The sequence below is a fragment of the Prinia subflava genome, chromosome 9 (genome assembly GCF_021018805.1).
Source record: "Prinia subflava isolate CZ2003 ecotype Zambia chromosome 9, Cam_Psub_1.2, whole genome shotgun sequence".
NCBI classification, from domain to species: domain Eukaryota; kingdom Metazoa; phylum Chordata; class Aves; order Passeriformes; family Cisticolidae; genus Prinia; species Prinia subflava.
In genome coordinates this window covers 7,628,167-7,643,119 of record NC_086255.1, presented here as the reverse complement: position 1 = coordinate 7,643,119, position 14,953 = coordinate 7,628,167, and the positions used below count along the sequence as shown (strand labels likewise).

General features: G+C 44.1%; 2 protein-coding genes and 1 long non-coding RNA gene across 4 annotated transcripts in view; 1 reads left to right on the top strand and 2 right to left on the bottom strand.

Annotated features, from left to right (window-relative positions):
* Positions 1-1,402: 1,402 nt before the first annotated feature.
* On the bottom strand, positions 1,403-6,655 carry LOC134555098 (uncharacterized). The gene is made up of 3 exons (XR_010081371.1): positions 6,604-6,655; positions 6,068-6,198; positions 1,403-4,674 (listed from the first exon to the last, which is right to left on the bottom strand). It is a non-coding gene; the product is annotated as an uncharacterized LOC134555098 (long non-coding RNA).
* A 296-nt stretch (positions 6,656-6,951) lies between these two features.
* On the bottom strand, positions 6,952-9,011 carry LOC134555074 (collagen alpha-1(I) chain). Its single transcript, XM_063406428.1, has 3 exons — positions 8,814-9,011; positions 7,543-8,720; positions 6,952-7,417 (listed from the first exon to the last, which is right to left on the bottom strand). Exons 1-2 carry the CDS (start codon positions 9,009-9,011, stop codon positions 7,641-7,643), a joined length of 1,278 nt encoding a protein of 425 aa, XP_063262498.1. The 3' UTR covers positions 6,952-7,417; positions 7,543-7,640.
* The window catches only part of FHIP2A (FHF complex subunit HOOK interacting protein 2A), a 33,653-nt gene continuing 26,765 nt past the window's right edge, over positions 8,066-14,953 (top strand). Inside the window, exon 1 of one of the 2 annotated variants that reach the window (XM_063405249.1) lies at positions 8,066-8,370. In XM_063405249.1, the coding sequence (XP_063261319.1) occupies positions 8,326-8,370 (45 nt within the window). In that variant the 5' untranslated portion in view covers positions 8,066-8,325. The remainder of the gene's footprint in view (positions 8,371-14,953) is intronic. The other variant, XM_063405250.1, reaches the window with a different exon arrangement.

Sequence of the window (14,953 nt, the reverse complement as noted above, 5' to 3'; positions counted from 1 at the left end):
AGAGCTAGAAATGAGGAGCCTGGGAAGCACTGAGCCATCAGCCTCACCTCTGTGCCTGGGAACAGATCCTCCTAGCAGCTCTGCTAAGGCACAGGGAGAACAGGGAGGTGACTTCAGAAAGACAAGGTGGCTTCACCAAGGGCAGGTCCTGCCTGACCAGCCAAGTGGCCTTCTACGATGGAGCACCTGCATCAGTGGTTGCCTTCAGGAGAGACAGAGATCCCACAAAATGCCTTTGTTGCTATTTATATACTTTTCAGAGTTGCATCTAGTAAGGGCATTATTTTGCTGTGTGCCCTGCTTTACCCTTTACCCTGAATTAACTTATGCTGTTAGAATTGGTTAAATGTGTGTTTTTCCACAGAGTCATTTTTACATCATGTAAAACATGGCAAGCATTTCCTTGGTCAAAGTTCACTTTAGCAAAGATGCTTATGAATAACATGGCAATAGCAAAGAATATTCTGAATAAATTAGAGTCAAAATCTCTCAGAACTGCTACACACAGTGAAAGTTTGGTGAATCAGAAGGGAAAATACACCTGTGGTTGCAATTACAATGAGCCAAACTCTGAGAAATGTATACATTACATTCTGCTGGGAACAGCCAGGCTTGTGTGGGGTAGAGAGTCTGGGGCCAAAAAAATTTAATTATCTAAATCATCATGAAAGTACCTCAGTGTGTAATTCGATGTCTGATCATAAGAGATACTTAGGTTTCTCCCTGTTCTCCTGGAACTCACACATCACTGTCTTAATTTCTCACATGCTATTTTCTTTATATGTATTTTCTATCCTGAGCTCTGTATTGCAGAGCCCTCTGGCTGAGAAGTATAGAATTGGACAGGCCTTCCTTCAGAGCATATCAAGATCATTCCTTAATTAGCTGGTGGATGCAATTTGATTTGAGAGCACGAAGTACTGGCTCTTTTTCAGGAACTGAATGCCTTGTTCCTTGTCATACTAACTCAAGATATCAGCCCCTGGTACCTTGACCCTGCACTGATCAGTTTTATAGCCAAGGTAAATGCCTGCATGTAGAACACCCTCCTAGACAAAAATCTCCTGGAAATTGGGATGGCTGCTTCACAAGGACTCAGGACACACTTGGGAAAGAACACGGGCCAAGCAGCCAAAAGCACAATCCTAGCGTCATGGCAACAATAAACTCAAATCCTGAAAGATTCCTGAAAATATTTGGAAAAAAAGAAAAACCCTTTTCCTGTTAGTCTTGCCCAATATGTTCATGAACACAGGTTCTGGGTATTTTCTTCCTCTTGCCTATTGACATATACCAATAAATCTATCTGTTATACATATAATGTATTTAAAGCTCAGATCTAGATGAGTTTTCTCATACAATATTTTTCTTTCAATGTGTTAAAAAAACCCCAAACCAACCAAAACCAGAAGGTTTAATTCAGTCACGCTTTTTTTTTTACTTCACTTTTGAATGTGTTTGAGCTTAAAACTGCTGCCAATTCTCCACAACATTCAGTTGTTTATTCCACAGCAAGTCACGCCGATGGAGATGCCAGCAGATGACCAAATTCCCAAGTTAAGCACATCACTGGAGTAAAACACGGGGTCAGGCTGCCCCCTGCGGGCTGGAATCTGGATCTGGGACAAATTGTTTTGCAACACCACGAAGAAATGGATCATTGTGAGTACAGGATTTCTACATCTGAACACAGAATTTTGATTTATGACGTACACATAATACCAATACAGCAACTGGCTCTCTGCTGCCTGGTTGCTGCTGCTGGAGAGGAAGGAGGAAATGCAGACTGCAGGTGTCTGATGCAGCAGTCAAGCACTCCAGGTACAAATAACAGCTCAGTCTATACCACATGGGAATTCCTGGGAGAGCCAGAGGATAATAGCTTCTGAACATAAAACCAGAGAAACCAAATGCCTGGAAATACTTCCCTTGGCACAGGAGCTGCCAGGCAGGAATCAAGTACAGCGTATTACAGCACCAAGATCTAATCAGGAACAGGTTCCTTGACATTGGCTGCATTACAGACACAGGTCTGCTTACTTCAGCATTTCACAATAGGAGGCCTGAATGTCAAACTAGTCCAAAGCAGCCTGAGGCAAGAGAACAGGGATGAGCAACAGAAATATTCCTACGTGATGCTGGGTCTACTACAGACTTCATTTTCTTTGCTCATTGTCAGTTGTGCCTCCAGCTCAGTTCTTTAAAGGCTTCATCCAAGTGCAGACGCTCGTTCCTACAGGGCTGATGACTCAGAAAGAAATTACAAAGGATTGAGCTGTACAGACTTTTTCTGGAAATGGAGTTTGGCTCAGAGTACAGCTTCTGAACATGAAATTCTAACAGGAAGTGTTCAGGTTCTTCCTCTACCCCTACCCACAGGTAAAATAATGCAATGGTGATATTCACCTTCCTCTGGTGAGGGGAAAAGGTGAGGGTCACTTTCCCCTCTGTGGGAACCACAGGAAAATTCAGTTAGTTGCCAAGAAGGGCAACTTTAAATACAGGAGCCTTCTTAAATTCATTGAGGTTTAGTTGTAATAAAGATGACGCAAATATCAGGTGGGACATGAGAGCCATAGGGGTTAGTCAATGTGTTTGCAAACTCAAACCAGTCCCGGAGCTTCAAATAATATTTCCTGAGAGCCAAGCAGGACAAGTGAACTGCTAAGACGATGGGCTGTCAGCAATCAAAGCTTTTCCAAGCCCAGCAATACGCAGCAGTTAAGCCTTGAGGTAACATTACTAGCCAGTTTACCAATTCCTTCTATACGGGATACACAGGGATATTTTTTTTTCCCGAAAAAACCAGAGAGGGATTCGCTCTGACGCCGTCTTTTGTCCAGAGGTGAAGCCCGGTGAGCTGCGCCCTCTGCTGTGGAGAGCTGGAGCTGGCGGGAGGCAGCGGCGCCTTCCCGGTGTCACACCTGGGGAGAGAACACCGCTGCCATGGAACTCCGTGGAGTTTGGGCCTGCCTAGATAATTGTGCGATCAATAATTTAAAATTAATCGCGAAACCACTACCGAGTGGATCATAAATATTTCAGACACTTGCTACAAAATTAAGATGTTTTACAGTGCCAAAATTTAATGTCAGGCTCCATGAGAGATTTCAAATATACCTCAGGACAAAGATATGCGAATTTAAAGCCTAACAAAAACCTAATTTTAATTGTGGACTAATGAGAAAGAGAGCTCTGCTGAAAGCTTCTATACTTGCATGGTAATAATGTGCCTGATTTAATTTGCATAACTCATATGGACTATCAAGATCAGCTTTCGCTTATGATTAAACAGATTATCTGATGACATTTTAGGGATCAACAGATTATAGTCCTTAATCCAAAGATGTAAGTAACAATGAAATCTTATTATGCATTAGAAAACAAACAATGCAGTCAGAGCCAATCCGAAAATGACTCCGAAACCTCTTAGTAGGGTCAAGGCTAAGCACCTAAATTCTCCCCAGAAATACACACAGATTCTGTTTCCAGACTTTCCTCTCTGCAAGTACTCAGGTGAAAGATTGAGGGAACCCATTTATATCAGGTAGACTACTCAATTTTTTTTCCCAGTATTTTAGGGCAAAATCCAGGTTTATGTGTATTTAAACTGCATTCAGACCCTTGCATTCATTACACATTACATTGACCCGGTAGTCAATCTTTAATCTCCTTGCTTCAGCTTCTACTACCACAAGAAAAAGCATCCTTGTGCTCCTGCCAGCCTGCAGACTGCAGTAAAATTGGCTAAACTCTAACTGATCACATCTGAGTGTATTTTATCTGCTTTCAATAATTTATGATATGCTAGCACTTGCAGATACTGTATGGTGGAACATCCATATATTTACTTATAGAGGAAAGCCAGGATTTTAATGCTTCCAGTGGAACAGGAATATTTGAGGAAAACGTGATTGGAAGAGAAATATCTCATTTTACTGACAACATGTATTTCTGACCTCCTTGTGGTCTCCTTTACGAGCCATTACATAAGGTAAGGCAGGGTGGCACAGAGAGTGTAAGTGAAGCACAGACAGGGAAGAGCTGCTGGGCAGGCAATGAGTGCTGGTGTCAGGAGGCTCAGATGTGACAGGCAAGCACTCAGACAATAGATGAACGATTGGGAAGTTTGTAACCCAGCAGAAGACAAATGAATGTCTCCCCAGGAAGAGCAGATGTGCAGATGTGGAACAGAATGCACAGGCCAGAACGCGCCTGAAAATGGGATTTATGAAATACTGCATGAGCTGATTACATGGAGCTGCTCACCAATCAGCAAGGAGGGAGGTGATGCACGCAGCTGAGAGCACAGAACCAGAAAATTCATGCCAGAGAATTACTTCAATTCCACTGCATGCTCTTCAGTGTGCAGTGTGCAGCATGATTGCTTTCTGTAGTAAAGCCCAGCATCAGAAAGCTCTGAAAATTATGTTAAAGATCTCCTTAGCCCTCCTCAAAGGCAGAGATCATGCTGAACCTCTAAAACTTCTTTATTTCATCCAAGTAGTCACTGGAAACATAGATGTCAATCTGATTATTACAAACAAAATAAAATCCTGCACAGAGTATCAACAGACATTGGGCATAGAACTAACAGGAAAATTTTCATCTAGGGTAAAAAAATTCACCAAGTCTTCAGGCTCTCTGAAGCAAAAGTCCAGACTGCAGGAACTTCTGTAATGCAGACAAATGCATCCATTAGACACTGGCCTGGTGCCATCCATCCAAATAGCAGAGAGATTTTCAGATAGAAAGGCCAGCACATTATCTCACAGTCACACACCATCTAAATTGATTTAATCTAGACAATTTCATTAATTTGTAAGAGAGAAGAAAGTTCTCAAAAGCTCTATCAATTAGAACAGCCTCACTCTCACACTTGCACTTCTCGGATTCAAGCAAAACACTAACTCACTGCATGCACTTTTCAAAAAAATAACTACCTAGCCAAAAGGAAAACCCAAAAAAAACCCCAAGCCAGCAGAACTATGCTCTCAAAGGTACTAAAACAGGTAGTAATACTTGTGTTTATTTCAGTGGAAATAACATCAAGCATGAGCAGGTGAAGCTGTATTGTTACACATGACATGACACTGGTAGCCCATCCATAACTGCATCATCTCCAGTTGAATCATCCCCAATGAGAACAAGAAGAATCCAAACAAAATGTAACCTCAGCTGAGTTCTTCTGCACTGACACTGGTGAAATAATGTTTCCATTAGTTTCCAGTGATTTGGATTACTACTGGTTTGCCAGTATTTATCCAATAATCCCAGTAGTGAGACATACATACATGGTTGAGAAATTAGAGGCTACTATAAAATATCATTAAAAATATATATCTACAATTTGTAAGACACATAAGCACCAAAGACTGGATTCTGCACTCTGACTACAAATTCAAGCCCAATCTATTGGTTGGTAAATGCAGAGTTATATGCAGTGATTCAATTTGTTTAATAGGCTTAGGAAAATGATTTACATGTAATATTTCTTTTTTTTTACTTTACTGCAAGGCATTTCACATTCAGAAATCTTAATAAGAAGTCACTTTTACAACCAAAATCTTAATTTCAACCACAATGAACTGTTCTGTTTAAATAATAATGCATTTATATACATCTGTCATTCTTAGAATAATAAGAGTCCCTTAAGTACTACACAAGCTTTACCTCACCATCTGTGACTCTGTGATTTATGATTTCATAAATTGTTAAGTACGATTAGGAATATTCTCACAGTTATAAAACTGTCTCCTTTTATATCTTCATGATATCTTACTGTCTCTTTATTCATTCTGCTGCTTGGAGATGGGAAAGCCCAAGCAAATTTAAAAGATATTTTTTGCTGGAAAAAACAGATTGCAAAAGCATCTTAAATGACCATGTTCTCTTAGACACAGGTATGCAGGCATCTTCCAAATGTAGCACCTGTCAAGTTAATAATCACCTAAACACAGAGATCTCTCATCATATGGCTACTCATAAAAAATTTACATTTCCTATGAACATCTATATGTTGACAAATAGAGAATAATCAGATTTTAAAAAAATCCAACATAATTACCTTTTAAATTGATAACTGGACTTCTGGATTTTGAGAAGGAAAAAGCTCTGCTCTTTAACAACTGCAACAAAGGTGTCCATGTACAACTAGTATTTACTTCCACAGAGTATTTGGGCTGTAGCTCTCCATGCCTGCAAAGCACAGGGGTAGTAATAGCAATCAGTACAGCAGAATCATTAGTAAGATTTCATCACAGCATTGTCATAGATTTCCCAGATGACACAATGTAAAGAAGAGCAGTTAAATAGTAGTTTTGTCCTGTCTTTTGATTCATCTCTCTCTGCATGCTCCTAGCATATGAGGAGGCTGGTGTTCATTCCTCTCCAAAAACTAATGTGGAAGCTTTCCTTCATTTAGTACTACAGGGTCTCTTCCCTTTCCCATACTGGTCTATCACCTTCCCAACATTTCATTCTGCTACCCAGTGCCAAAGCAATCACATTCTCCTACGTAAATTTGACAAGTGTCCAAATATTTTCCCAAAGCATCATACTGCTTGCCAGCTACATCTATAACTTCTGCTCACCCCACTTTACCTCTGCTTTTCCTGTGGCACTGCAAAATGGGAGGGATGATAATTTTCTCTGATTTGGAGGTGAAATAAAGCTCTCTTTGTCTCCTTCCCTCTGTGTAGAAAAAAAACCAACAAACAAACAAACAGTGAAATGGGCAATGTGCACATTGCCCCAGGCCCTCTCATCTGTGGTATCCTGCAAGGACCATGCCATCCATGCCACCAGCCTGTCACCCAGCAGCAACAAGACAGGATCATTTACATTTGGAAAAGACCTCCCAGACTGTCAGCTCCAAGTTTTGACCTAATGCCACCATGCCCACTAAACCATATCGCAAAGTGCCAGGTCCACTTATTTTTTGAACACTTTCAGGGATGGTGATTCCACAACTTAGTGACTTTCTGATTTCATCACCCTTACACTGCTTTGTGGAGAGTTATTTGCTTGAGGATCTTATCATCCCTGTGGACAATGACAGACCCAAAATGTCTCAGCAGATGGCAAGCTGGGCCTTTTGCCATATATGCCAGGGTTGCTCCGTACCCATGCCATGCCGGCAGGAGGGTGGAGGCAGCCATCTCCCCACCCTCACAATTCTGAGGGACCCCAGAGACCTTCGTGGAAGTCTGATGGCAGCCTCTGGGCACAGGGACTGTGCAGGTGGACACCCCTTCCCCTCACCTGAGACAGTGTGTGCCCAGGTGGGAAACCAGGCCGATGGCATCCTGGCCCATCTCAGGACCAGGGTGTCCCTCTGCACGGAGCACCAGTGAGGCCACACCTCCAGTGCCGCGTCCAGCTCCGGGCTCCTCAGTTCAGGAAGGGCATTGAGGTGCTGGAATTAGTCCAGAGAAGGGCAAAGAAACTGGGGAAGGGTCTGGAGCACATGTCCAGTCAGGAGTGGCTGAGGGCACGGGAGCTGTTTAGCCTGCAGAAAAGGAGGCTCATGGAGGCCCTTACCATTCTCTGTAATTCCCTGGCAGAAGGTTGTAGCCAGGTAGGGTCAGACTCTGCTCCCCGGCAACCAGTGGCAGAAGACGACACAATTTTAAGCTGTGTCAGGAGAGGTTTGGGTTAGCCATTAGGAAGAATTTCTTCACACAGAGGGTGATTAGACATTGGAATGGACTACCCAGAGAGGTGGTGGAGTCAGCATCCCGGAGGTGTTTAAGGAAAAACTGGACACGGCACTCAGTGCCATGATCTGGTTGACATGGTAGTGTACGGTCGTAGGTTGGACTCGATGATCTCAGAGCTCTTTCCAGTCTAAGTGGTTGTCCCTGTGATTCACTTCCCTTGCCGGGAGTTGCCCGCAGAAGCGGAGGCTGGCTCAGGGCACAGCAGCGGCCCGCTCGCAGCCCGGCAGAGCCGCGCACCGCCCGCGTCCCGCCCCGCCGCACCCCGGGGCCGGCACAAGCGGCCCGGCCGGGCGGGAACGCGGCGCTCCCGGCTGGCAGTGCCGGGGCCGGGCGGAGCGGAGCGGGGCGGGCAGAGCCGGGCCGAGCTGCGTGCGGGGGGTGGCGGCCTCTGCAGGACACCCGGAGCCTCGGCAGCCGCCGCCGCGCAGCCGGCGGTGTCAGTGCCACGGTGTCCGCCGGGGAGCGAGAGGCAGCGCCGGCGCCCGCCCGCCCGATCCCCGCGGCCAGGCCCCCGTATGCAGCCCTCACCCTGGAGCGGCGGCGGCGGCGCATCGAGGAGCTCTCGAGGTCCTCCCGGCAGCGGCTGCTGCAGTCGCGGGACAGGATGTTCTCCAAGTTCACCTCCATCCTGCAGCACGCCGTGGAGGCGGTAAGGCCGCCGGCGGGCCCGGCCACGCCGCGCCGGGGATGCGATCCGGGCCTAGCACCGAGCGCGGCGCGGGGGCTCGGCCGGGCCCGGCGCCGCTTCCCCGCTGCCCCGCAGGGCGCGCGTCCGCTCCCGGCTCGGCCCTGCCGCGGGCGGCGGAGGCCGAGCTGCCCGGGCGGGCCCCGGAGGGAGCACAGGAAGGGAACGAATCGCCCCAGCGAGGCCCTGGAGAGCCGTGGGTGCCGGGGGAGCAGGGAGCGGCGGCAGCCCCAGCACGGCCTCGGGCTGTCACCGCCGGGCTCTGCCGGGCCTGAGGGCAGCCCTGGCCCGGCCCTCACCAGGCCGTTGCCCGGCTGTTTCAGCGAGACAAACAATAAAGCAGAGAAATCAGGAAACTCCCCAGGATTTCCACCTCATCGTGACCACCAGACAATAGTCTCCGTCACCGGTGCTTTGCGGGATGTTGGCAGTTTCAAAGCGACGCTTTCCTGGTTCATTCTGTGGTTGTGTGTGGGGCTGGGCTGGCCGGGGGCTGTGTGTGCAGCGGGGTTCCCTGGCGGGGCTGGCACGGCTGAGCTGGGCAGAGGGAACCGGGCCTGTTCCCGAGCTGCCGCTGCCGCCTCGGCTCTGCCGGGCCACACCATTCATTTTTTGCTTTTACCGAGGCGGGGTCTCGGTAGTAATTCCCTGTCTTTCAGCACCTTTCCCAGTAAGCCAGCACATCCAGAAGACTTGAGCGTGAAGAGGTGATAAAAATTGGTAGTGAAATACTGAAGTAAAGGTGGAAAGTATTGAAGAAAAAATGTTCAAATGGTTGAAAAAAGAGCTTGCATGCCAAATCCTGCCTCATCTGAGGGGCAGCCTTTGTGCATTAATGTATGCATTGATGCTGCACTTGAGCATATGCCCGCCTTTATATGAGCCTGTAGTTCTGCAGGAATATTCAGGTTTAAAAGTTAAGCATGTGTACATTAATTGCAGGTTCCTCGTTTGCTTTTTTAATGGTGTAGTGGCATTTGGAAAGAAATGTTTTAAACCATTTAAATAATGAACTGTTTTATTTGAAAACATTCTGATCACATGTGAATGCCTTCAATAGACAGTGCTTTCATTTGAGAGGAAACAGAAATTAGTGCCTGCCTGACTAAAGAAAGTTTGAGAGATGCAGGAGTGGAGGAGAAGGTATTTTTTCAGGCCTACCAGTTTGAGAGATCTAATAGAAGTTATTATTAGGAGAGTCTTTACATTATTGATGTGTGCAAAAAAATAAACAAAAAGAACTGCATTTTTTTGAGATACAGTAAAAAATAGCAAAAAACAAATGAACTGAATGGAACAGGAGAAAAGTAGAGATAATAGATGCTCTTTTTTGATTCAAAAATCCAAATATAAATTCAGAAACATATTAATACCATGTGAGTGCTGTCCAACAACATGCTGTTTGTCCTTGCTCAACTCTGGTGTCCCTTTTAGAATTGCTTCATCCTGCTACCACTACTGTGGTGGATCCCCTGATAAATGCTGCACTATTGCATTTACAGGATTGTGACAAATACCAAGCACCACATACTAGAATGAAACAGAAGATACTAAGAATGTGTCTTACTTTATAAGTTTGACCCGCTAATACAAAGACAGAACTGAGAAATATAAATTTTTAACCAGTTTGGGGGCTGTATGTGGCTTTGTGATTCACTGTGTTCATTCTCCCTGTAGTAAAAAGATGTGGTCTGCTTAGCTTTGCTATTGGGAAACAGAAACTGTTGTAAATACTAAATATTACTCAGTCCACTTTGATGCTGCTTGCTGTTTTCAGAACCAGGAGAATTTGGAACATTATTTGTGCTTGCTGTTTTTGCTGGGGAGTGTAATGTGAGCAGACTCAATTGGATTCTTAACCCTGAATATCAGCAGTAGAACTAGTAATTAAGGTATCAGTTCTCAAAAGTTTTGGATGCCTACTCCAGAGTAGGTAGAGTTGCAACTGTACAGTTTTCTGCTGAGCTGGACACTTAAATACACTTGAAGAGCTTGGATTTAGCTTTCACGGGTGGGACTTCCTTAAACCAGAATGGTTTGGGTAGCCCTTCTGCCCTGTCCTTTCTCCTGCACATCACTTATATAATGGTCCTGCCCTGCCTCAGGGCCCCAGGCCTGCAGACTTTAGAGAGATGCATTTAAACTGTAAGGGTTCCCATGCTATTAGATAATCGTTGTTATCTTACCCTCAATAGGACATTCCTCTGAACTCTGACGAGGAGTTCCAAAGGTTGACAGTCTGACAGACATGGCAGTATTTATTTGCCTTTTACTTGTTGTCAGTGTATCACTCTTGAACTGACTGCCCTTGAGACTGGAGTGTGTTTGAGGCAAACGTAAGGGATCAGTTGCTTTTTCTTACCAAGGTTTTTTCCCAGAGAGGTTGTGGTCGTGTTCAAGACTAACCTGGATGGGGCCTAAAACAACATGGCCTTGAAGAAAATGTCCTGCCCATGGCAGTGGGGTTGGAACTGGGTGGTCTTTCAAGGATTCTTCCAACCCAAACCTGTCTGTGATCCTATGATTCTGCTTGAATAACTCAAAACATTCAGTCTTTTCTGACTAAATTTCCCAAGTGTTTGAAACCATATTCCTGATTTTCATTGCCGTTGAATTCTGGTTTTTTGCCACCTCTTGTGTCAATCCTGCCAATATTTTAGATGCTTTTCGCTTTTTGGATTTCTCTGCAGCATCCAGATGAGCAAGCACTACTGTGTTACCCTGCCAAGTGAGCATCATTAAATTGAGTTGGATGTGTTGGATGTGTTAGTGAGAATGGTGGGCAGGACTGCTGTCTTTGTTCTGTTACTTCAGGGCAGAAAAGAAATGCTCTTGCTTCATGGGGTTCACATTATTAAATCTGTGACAGTTTATATATGGCTTTTCCTCAAGATGTTTTCTCTTTGCTATGCATTTCTGATATACTTTCATCCCAAAGGGCTATCCATGGGCACGACATTGTCTGCAACAACAAAATGTAGTGTACAATAACAAAGCAGCTAGTTAGACTTATTTTTCTCTTATCTTGTGCTTTTCACTCATGTTTCCCTAGACAAAATAGCTTCTCTGTAAAGTGGCCACTCAGTGTTCAAAGGACTTTAGTTTGTGTTTGATTTGGGATTTTGGATGTTTCTCCTTAACGGTCAGTTCAAAGGGATGTTTTTGAGCTTGTATCTTGCAGGAAAAATAAAACTTTGGTTGGCTTGAATTTTGCAGTTTGCTGTCAAACAGAAATGTTTGTACCACACAATCGAATGAATGAGGATTTTGGTGCCTGCTGCACATTCTTGAAACCCCCTCTCTACCAGCCTGTTATTCCACTGTATCCTTGACACTGGTATATTACTGTACTTTCAAGTAGCTTCTCTTTATATTTTGAAGCAAAACTCAGCTTTGAAAGAAACCAAATCACTTGGTACAAGCAGTGCTCCAAAATCATGAACTGCATGACTGATTAGAACAGAATTTATTCCTCTTGAACCCACTTTATTTGATGTAATGACCTTACATTATTTGTTGTTTTAATGTTGTGCTGGTATTAACAAATTAGATGACAGAGTTTGATGCATGACTTGCAAGCATGTGCAGTCTTAATTTTATATGTGAGAGCAGTGGCCATTATAAACTCTGTGCATTCATCTACTGGAGATCAAGTAAACCTTCAAGCATTAATCCTTTTTCACATTTTCTCTCAGACCATTCACCCTGGTACAGTAGTAAGACTGAAGAAAAGCATCAAGTGACCACGTCAGTCAGGGCAGTGTGCATGCACTTCCCCTTCCTTTCTCTTTGACCCAGTTTCTGCTCTCTTTTTACTCTGGCATCTGACCAGACACTACCTGTTATTTTTTTATACAGTGTTCTCTTTCCTTTGTGAATTTGCCCTAAAGATATTGAGGCATATCACCAGCTTCTGGTGTTTCCATCCTATCCAGTATTGAATTGCACTTCTCAAAAGCATACATGAAAAATACGACAATGATTTTCACATGCACAAAAGAACTGCTGTTAAATATTGCATATATATGGTTTTTTTGCTCTTTATGTTGTTTTTTTCTTTCTTGCCGAAACACAAATTCTATATGCTTTGAAAACAACGTGGAATTGTATTTTGGACAGATTTTGTCACGAGCAGACTGTAGTTCTGGTCAAAGATCTGTCCCTCTCCTGAGAACAGCCCTTTTCCTGAAAGGAGTGGGCTTTGATTATTTGTTACATGTTGTCAGCAGAAGGATAAGGCAGCGTGTGTTAAGTTCAGCTCACTCCCCCCAGAGGAGGAGAACTTCAGTTTGAGATTAGGAATCACTGAGAACGTATTTAATTACATGAGGATTAATTACAGAGTCACAGAATAGTCTGTGTTGGAAGGAACCCACAGCGACCATCAAGTCCAACTCTAAAATGAATGGCCCATACAGGGATCAAACCCACATTCCTTGGTGTTACTAGCACCATGCCCTAACCAGCTGATGGAATAGTGAGAAATAACTGCATTTTTAATGTAACTCCTTCAAATTAGACAAGTAGCAGGAATTAATGCCCTTCACAAGGAATTCTGGTTTGCTTCAGAATCTCCCTCATCCTTCCCAACAGAGTGGTTATTCAGGCTGGCATGTATTTTATCTCAGCTGATAGCTAATAATTCATCCTAAAATAGAAACTATAACCTTATATTAGTACTACCTGTCCTGGTAGGGTTAAAGCATGTCAGCCAAGCGTTACAGTTTCCTAATTCTTTCCAAAGTTTGGCTTTGTATATATAATATATAAGCTGCTATCTTGGTGTTGGTCTTTACCTTGAATTCATGTCTGAATAACTAAGTTAAGAGGATTGGCTTGGGTTGGATTTTTTTTTCTTTATTTTTGTTTTTTTGCTTGCTTGCTTGCTTGTAGGTTTTTGTTGGGGTTTTATATCAATAAACACTTACCTCAGTCTTTCTGGGGTTACCTCTCCAGTTGGGGGCAATGCTGATGGTGTGTTCCCAGTAGGCTGCACTGCCCAGGTGTACACACATGCTGATGTTATCTCTGCTATGTCTGGCTTGGAGTCCTGAGCAGAGAAGATTCTGAAATTACTGATTTTAATTTGAAAGGGCAGGACCTGTCCCTGAATTATATTTTCACCTCTGAGAAGAGTCCCTAGAGGCATTTGTTGGGAGGGAGAGTGTCTATATCCACAGTTCTCTCCCATGGTGGATAAATTATTGACAGTGCTGAGAAGTGAAATCCTTTTCCTGGCACTGCTCAGAGGCACTAAATTCATCTTGAGGCAGATGAGACGAGAAGAAGTGGAGAGGAAAATCACATCAGCCAAGGATAAATCTTTAATGTTATCTATCGTGTTACTTTGGAAATAGAGTGGTCTGAGAGGCCTGTATTCCTCAAAAGTTGTCTCTGGGTCATTCATGAGCTGATGTTGAGGTTTTGATACAGCTTTTTTTAACAGGAATGATCATTACATTGCTTGAAATAAACATCTAGTGCAGCTAGTGTGACATACAGAGCACGATACAAAATATCATACACTCAATCTTCAGTTAGTTTGGTTATTCTTCTGAATTTCAATAACCTAGTAAATGTCACAGTAAAATAAACTGGTTTTGTGCAGTGTGGGGTGTCAGATACTCCGTGGTAGCTGCTGTGCTAATGTGCTGCTCTGAGTGCTCAGCCGTGGAAGACTCAGTGAGTACACAGCCTGTCGGGGAGAGGATAAGCACTGTCAGTTTGATTTCCTGGCTGCCATTTCCAAGGACACATTTCCACCCGGGATGCAAGCAGAGATAGTTGCCAAGCACCACTACTTTTCCAGAGTCTTGCATTTCAAAGTCCTGTGTGCAAAGGGCCATTAACAATTAGCATTGCACTTATCTTGGCATGGCATGCTGGTCATATACTGGGCTTTACAACTTTATCAAGATAAATTTAAGTGTCATTAAATTCAAGACAAAGAAAAGACTGGTGTAGAAAACATCCAGGGCTTTTTCAAACAAACCAACATCACCCAGTAGAGACCATATGAGCCTGTTCTGTACTAGACTATATATGAGCCCATGAGCCCTTGTTGGCCCAAGAACTGAGACAGCACAGCACATTTTAGACCCTACCAGGGGACAATAGAGGAGTTCAGAGTTATTAGTCTCAAATAGAGTATCTGTAGGTCCTGGGGAGAAAACTTCCTTCAGTTAACCTTTCTCTGTGAGGTTAACTGATCCCTGGCACAGGTTCCTGGAGAGGCTGTGGAGCCTCCATCCTTTGATATATTCAGAAGCCTCTGGACATGCTCCTGAGCCAGCTCTGGGTGACTGTGCTGAAGCAGGGGCCTAAACTGGGTGATCTTCAGAGGCTCTTTCCAACTTCAGCCCCTCTGAGATTCTGAAGGACTGGACTCCATGTCCTGTCAGGATGGTTCAACTCCTTACCCTGTCAAAACAGACACACCAGTTTATACTTGGGACTCTTTCTGTTTGCCCACAGGGCTCATTGCTGCCATCCTGTCAAGTGATAATCCCCAATTTTCAGGATGGCCTGTAAAAGAATGACTTGAGGA